The 6,739-nt window shown below is 34.5% G+C and overlaps 1 protein-coding gene across 1 annotated transcript in view; it reads right to left on the bottom strand.

Moving 5' to 3' along the window:
• Positions 1-5,868: 5,868 nt before the first annotated feature.
• Positions 5,869-6,739, bottom strand: part of LOC118187006 (cell adhesion molecule 2-like) — a 114,153-nt gene continuing 113,282 nt past the window's right edge. The window contains exon 8 of the mRNA XM_035357187.2: positions 5,869-6,189. Coding sequence (XP_035213078.1) covers positions 6,107-6,189 — 83 coding nt within the window. The 3' untranslated portion in view covers positions 5,869-6,106. The remainder of the gene's footprint in view (positions 6,190-6,739) is intronic.

Raw genomic sequence — 6,739 nt, 5'->3', positions numbered from 1 at the left:
ATTACACCCAGTGGACAAGTTTTTGGAACTCTTTCAAGGTAGCAATCCACGATAATGAATCTTTAACAAAGATCGAAAAATTTAATTATTTAAAATCGTACTTATGCGGCAACGCCGCAAACGCGATAGAAGGCTTTTGCATTTCGGAACCAAATTACGATGAAGTTGTCGAAATACTTAAAAACAGGTTTGGCAGAAAAGATATAATTATAAACTCACACATGCAAAAACTCCTGAATCTTACCCCAGTAACCAAATCCAGTGACACTTTAAAACTTCGCAAACTTTGTGACACTATCGAAACTCAAATACGCAGCTTGAAATCATTAGAAGTTACACCGGATAAATACAGTTATATGTTGATTCCAGCCATAATGAAAACTCTGCCGTCTGATATAACCTTAGAATTCAATCGTAAAACGGATTCGTCATCCTTTTTTAATGTTGACGAATTATTGCACTTTGTTCGTTTAGAATTGGAAAGTCGCGAGAGAAGCCATCTTTTGCTCTCCACTCATAAATCAGAAAGCATTTCCTGTGTTTATAAAGAGAAGGGTGGGAAGGAGAGTATCGTCCATTCCACTCAGCAGCTGCTGGCGCCGGTTAAAGAAAACAAAACTACTAATTGCTGTCTGTTTTGTAATACATCCAAACATGTTACTGAAGGCTGTGAATCACTGACAGTTGATGAGAAGAGAAATTTATTACGTAAACATTCCCGATGTTACCTTTGCCTGAAATTAAACCACCGCCTAAAGCAGTGTCGAAGCGATCTCGTCTGCTCCAAGTGCAAAGGTCGACATAACCGTTCAATATGCTTTCGCGCTGAGAAAGAACGAAATGAAAAAAATAAAAGTATAGAAGATTCGCATGTTCTTTCAGCATTCTCACGCAGAAAAATTAAAACTATTTCACTTCAAACGTGTTGCGTAACACTTCGAACAACTACGCAGTCGGTTTTAATTAGAGCTCTACTGGATTCAGGTAGTATGCGTTCCTTCCTAAGAAAAGAAATCGCGGATAAATTGAAGCTTCCTGTTATTCGAACAGAGACTCTTTCGGTATTTACGTTTGGAAATAAAACACCCATTAGAAAAACATTTGACGTTGTTAAGATAAAATTACAGAACAAGGAAACACCGAATTTGAAATTCGAAATTGAAGCTCTCGTGACTGAACAAATTTCAAGTTCTGATTTACCACCTCCTAATCTGGATAGACACATTTTAGGCAAACAGTTAGAAGGTTTACAACTCGCAGATTCTTGGGATTGCAAAGAAAAAATTACTCTTTTGATAGGAGCTGATCATTATTATGATGTAGTAACTGGGAAACTTAAGCGTTTAAACAAACATTTAGTAGCTGCTGAAACGTTATTCGGTTGGTCTCTGCTAGGTTACACTAAAGGTACAACACACACTTCCACAGCCTTTAATATCGTAGTTGAAGAAGATATAATATCTGATCAGATAAAGAAATTTTGGGAGCTTGAAAGTTTAGGAATTAAACCTGAAAATGAATTATCCGACCCATTAGACAATACCATAATGGAAAAATTCGAATCGGAAATTTTATACAGAAATTCTCGTTACAAGGTTAGGCTGCCATGGAAGTCTGATAGAAAATATGAGTTACATGACAATAAAGCGATTGCGCTGAAACGATTTGAGAAACTTGTAAAGCGATTTCAGAATAACCCTGAACTCTTTTATTCGTATCAAACAGTTCTACAAGATTATTTACAACAAAACATCATTGAACCAGTTCCAGACACTGTTGATAGTGAATCTCAAATCACGTTTTATTTGCCTCACAGAGAAATCGTTCGTAGTGATCGAACTACTAGTAAACTACGTATCGTATTCGACGCGTCTTCACATGGACCTGGTGAAATCTCGTTAAATGACTGCTTGCATATTGGTCCAAATTTGTATCCTGACATTCTTGAACTTCTGTTGGCCATCAGGCTTCATCCTGTAGCATTTACAAGTGACATAAAGCAGGCTTTTCTTCAGATAGAAGTAGATGAGAAGGACAGAGATGTAACGCGTTTTCTGTTTACTAAAAACCCATTCGATGATCCACAAAATTTTATAACTTATCGGTTCACACGTGTGTTATTTGGCGTAAATAGCAGTCCATTTTTACTGGCTGCAACCATTAAACACCATTTGAAACAATATGAGAAAACCTACCCTGCCACTTGCGAATTTCTAAATGATCACATTTATGTAGATGACATCATTGGAGGACACCAAAACGTTGAACTTGCTTTCAATACCAGTTTAGAATGCGTTAGCATTTTTAGAGATGCTAGTATGATTCTACATAAATGGCACACCAATTCTCAAGAACTGCGCGAATTATGGATTAAAGAAGGTATTGAATCCAAGGAATCTAGTCATGTTTCGGAAGCTGGAAATCCTCCATTGAAAGTGTTAGGAGTCGCTTGGGACAACCAAAGTGACATAATTTACTTTGATGTAAAAAATTTGATAACATTTCTCTCAAAACAAGTTAATACTAAACGTTTCGTCCTACAAGCAATAGGACGAATTTTTGATCCTGTAGGTCTATTATCACCGTTTGTACTTAGAGTCAAAATCATATTGCAGCAAATTTGGACACTTGCTTTAGATTGGGATGATGAACTACCAGAAAATTTATGTTCTGTTTGGAAAACATGGTGCAAAGAAGTTTCCAATTTGGACGAAATCGGTATTCCACGATATTATTTTTCTGCAATCGGTAATAGTGATGTGGAAAGAATTGAACTGCATTGTTTTTCTGACGCTAGTAAAAAGGCGTATGGTACAGTAGCGTATCTGCGTATAATTTCTAGCAATGAACAAATATTTACGGTTTTTGTTGCTTCAAAGACTAGAGTAGCGCCTTTAAAACCGCTCACCTTACCTAGGTTGGAACTAATGGGAGCTCTTTTGTCAGCCAAATTAGGCACTAGCATCAATAAAGTTTTGAAGTTACAACCTTCTTGTTTTTTCTGGACTGATTCGAAAATCACACTTTTCTGGATAAAAGACTGTGCAAAGAAATTTAAGCTTTTCGTTAAAAATCGTATTCAGGAAATTCAAAATTTGACATCCCCAGAAGATTGGCATTATTGCCCCGGTAAATGTAATCCCGCTGATTTGGCTTCGAGAGGAGCTAAACTTCCAGATTTGAAAAACAATCCTATCTGGTTTCAAGGACCACAATGGCTTAGAATGTCGTCTGAGTTGTGGCCTCGACAGAATGAAGTGAAACCTGTCACTGAAGAAGAATTAGAATACCGCAAAAATATTAATGATATTTATGAATTTGTATGCACGGCAGTTGAAGAAAGGGTAATAGACATCTCAAAATATAGTCATTTAAGAAAATTGTTGAGAATAACTGGTTGGATGAAACGATTCATCGGTAAAATTAGGAAAACAAACCATTTGACAGGTCCATTAACGACTGAAGAAATAGTAGATGCCGAAAATTATTGGATTCGATCTGAACAAGAACGTTTCTATCCCGAAGAAATTGAGTCTCTGAAGAAAGCGAATAAAGTCGAAAAGAAATCATCCTTATATCTTTTTAACCCATTTTTAGACCAGAACGGGATACTGAGAGCAGGTGGAAGATTAGAACATTCTAGTTTGTCACATGATGAAAAACATCCGGCAATTCTTTCAAGAGACTCCTGGCTAACAAATTTGATAGTAGAAAGTGCACATGTTAAAATGATGCATGGAGGAGTAGCAACGACCTTAGCTGAAATTCGAAGTCGCTTTTGGATCCCAAAAGGACGTCAATTTATCAAGAAAATAATAAACAAGTGTCTTATTTGTAAAAGATATTCATTGAAGTCTGCTGACCAAACCACTTCTCAACTTCCAGAAGACAGAATCAATGAGACACCACCATTCTACGTATCTGGCATAGATTTTGCTGGACGAATTTACGTAAAAAACATTGAAGGAAGTCAAAAAGCCTATGTAACATTATTTACATGCGCTATCACTAGAGCCATACATCTGGAACTTGTACCGAATCTCTCTACAGATTCTTTCTTGATGGCATTCAAAAGATTCACATCTAGGAGAGGCAATTGTCGAGTAATTTATTCGGACAACGCGAAAACTTTTAAAAAGGGAAAAAAAGAACTCGAACATTTCTCTAAACTATTGTCGAATGAGAAATTCCAAGATTTTCTGTCGAATGAAAGAATCAGTTGGAAGTTTATAATAGAACGAGGGGCTTGGTGGGGAGGCTTCTACGAGAGATTAGTAAAATCAGTGAAAGAGTGCTTACGAAAAATTCTCGGCAAAGCTTTACTAACGTTTGAAGAATTGTCAACAGTTTTAGCACAAGTGGAAGCTGTTTTGAATTCTCGTCCTTTGACATATGTGTACAATGACCACAAGGAACCGTTGCCACTGAAGCCAGTCAATTTTTTGATTTTTGGAAACAAAGATTCTACATTACCTATCAACTTTAATTCCATTGTTAAAGATGGCTCTACCAAGTTCTCTCTGACTAAAAGAAAGATTTATCAAGATTTATTGGTTAAGCAATTGTGGACTAAATGGAAAAAACAATATTTGATGGATCTTCGGACAGCTCATCAATTAAAAAATCCTAACGTTTATGATGATCTAAAAGTTGATGATCTTGTATTAATTGAAGGCAACAATAAGTGCAAACTTTTGTGGAATTGTGGTAGAGTGATAAACGTTTTTCGTGGTCGTGACAACAAAGTTCGTTCTTGTGAACTAAAAACTGCTGATGGAACAATAATAAAACGACCAGTTCAATTATTATATCCTTTGGAACTTTAAAAACATTTTTTTTATTGTTTAATAATATGAATATGTTTGAATATGTTTTATGCAATTGTTTATTTTACTAGTTTAATTTCATATGCTTAGATTAAGAATCGTTTAAATTTACTGAGTGTCAAATTATATTTGATGATAACATACCTTTTTTTAGAATTTAGTATAGTGATTATAATTTGAAAATATTTTCTATTCATTTAATATACTTATCAATTGTTTTATAATTATATGTTAAAATACTTATTGCTATAAATTTGATTGTTGTTAGATTGATGTGAACTCTTGACAGAGTTCAGGTGGGGAGTGTGTGGAAATTATTTTGATTAATTGATAGATGGCGCTAGCGTAGCGTGTTAAGGCGACGCGACGTGCCTTCTGAATTTCCATAGACTTTCCACCGGCAGCTCGAGAGATGGATGTCTGATGGTTCGCACACTATTTGATTAGGAACATTTCGGTTCCTATTTGATTTCGATTTTCGATTATGAAAGCATATAGATTTATTTGTCAACTGAACCACCATGTTTGATCTATGATCTGTAAATATTGTACATATTAAAAGTTACACTTTAAAAGTGATTGATGTCGATTTATAGATCTTAGAATATTTTGAAACACCATAGAAGTGAACATGCACGAACGGCTTAAGGAGGTAAGAAATGCCAGTGTGGAAAAGTTCTTAGAGGTGACATTCATCCATCGTGGAAATAGCCTGCCGTAATAGATAAGATTAACACATTTACATAATCAGTTTTCTGTGCATAAGGCATTCCTGCACAGTAAAAATAAGTTGAGGCAGTGTTATTTCAAGTGTAACTTTATTTTTCTTTTAATTACTGTAATATGCCTCAAAATGTTCTAAAATGCTCCCAAATCCGGACTTTGGTCATTACATACCAAATGGATCTTAGCAATTAATTAAAAAAAAAAAAAGGAAAGCTGTTTTAAAAATTGTGAAACATTTTTTTTTCCGGTTTTTTCTCTTATAGCAAAGAATAAGAATGTGGGTTAAAAGAAAAAGACGAGAAATAATAAGAACAACAATAAATAGATACTTTTATTCATTCGCAATGCTTCACTGTTCTTTTAAATAGATCATAATTCTTTTACTATTTACAGCATAAAGAAGAGATTATTTATCACTGAAGAATGCATTCGTATGCATACATCCATACATATTGCTTATTCTTTTATGCACGTTTACAAATGTTCTAGGACAAAGGCTTCCTTTTGTGTCACTTGGCTTCAAAGAAATGTCACTTTATTTTGATCCTCAGCGCTTAAGCCTGTGCCACTTGCAGGATTATAAATGTTGCGACCGCCGCGAAAAGCAGCCATGTGTGAAGCTCCGCTTTTTTCAAACCTAAATGAAAAAAGGAAGAGCAACAAAACAGGGATTAACAGTATTCTATGAAATGTTTTAGTAAAAGAGCTACAAAAGAGATAAAACTGACATTTTAAGGAAACTTTCTGTTGTAGTTTCTTTTGAACTCTTTGACATCTGTTTAGTGAGCTCGACTGCGCTGGGGATTAACTCCTCCCATTTATAATGATTCGAATGATTGCGGAAAATGCAGTGCGTTGCCATGAATGAATACTTATATTTCTTTAAAATGATTTTAATACAAATTAACAAGCATTAATTTTTTTTAGTTTCATGAGCTGGCATTCAGAAATATGCCATGAACTTACATGCAATATGGCTAATATGTTACAAAGATTTGTAATTTAAGATAAATATAATTTGAAATAAAACGTCTATAAATTCTAATAAACTTCAAATATTTTAATATTTTTTCATGTATTAAATATTTTATTATTTCATATATTTATTTTATATTCATTAGTATTTTTTTTTTCAGATGGAACTTTCGATATTTTTCCTCTTTAATCTTCGCGTTATCCATTCTTTT

This window comes from Stegodyphus dumicola, chromosome 10 (genome assembly GCF_044657685.1).
Source record: "Stegodyphus dumicola isolate Sdum_Otavi_A_Nest chromosome 10, ASM4465768v1".
In the NCBI taxonomy this organism is placed as follows: domain Eukaryota; kingdom Metazoa; phylum Arthropoda; class Arachnida; order Araneae; family Eresidae; genus Stegodyphus; species Stegodyphus dumicola.
This window is presented reverse-complemented; position numbering and strand designations above follow the sequence as displayed.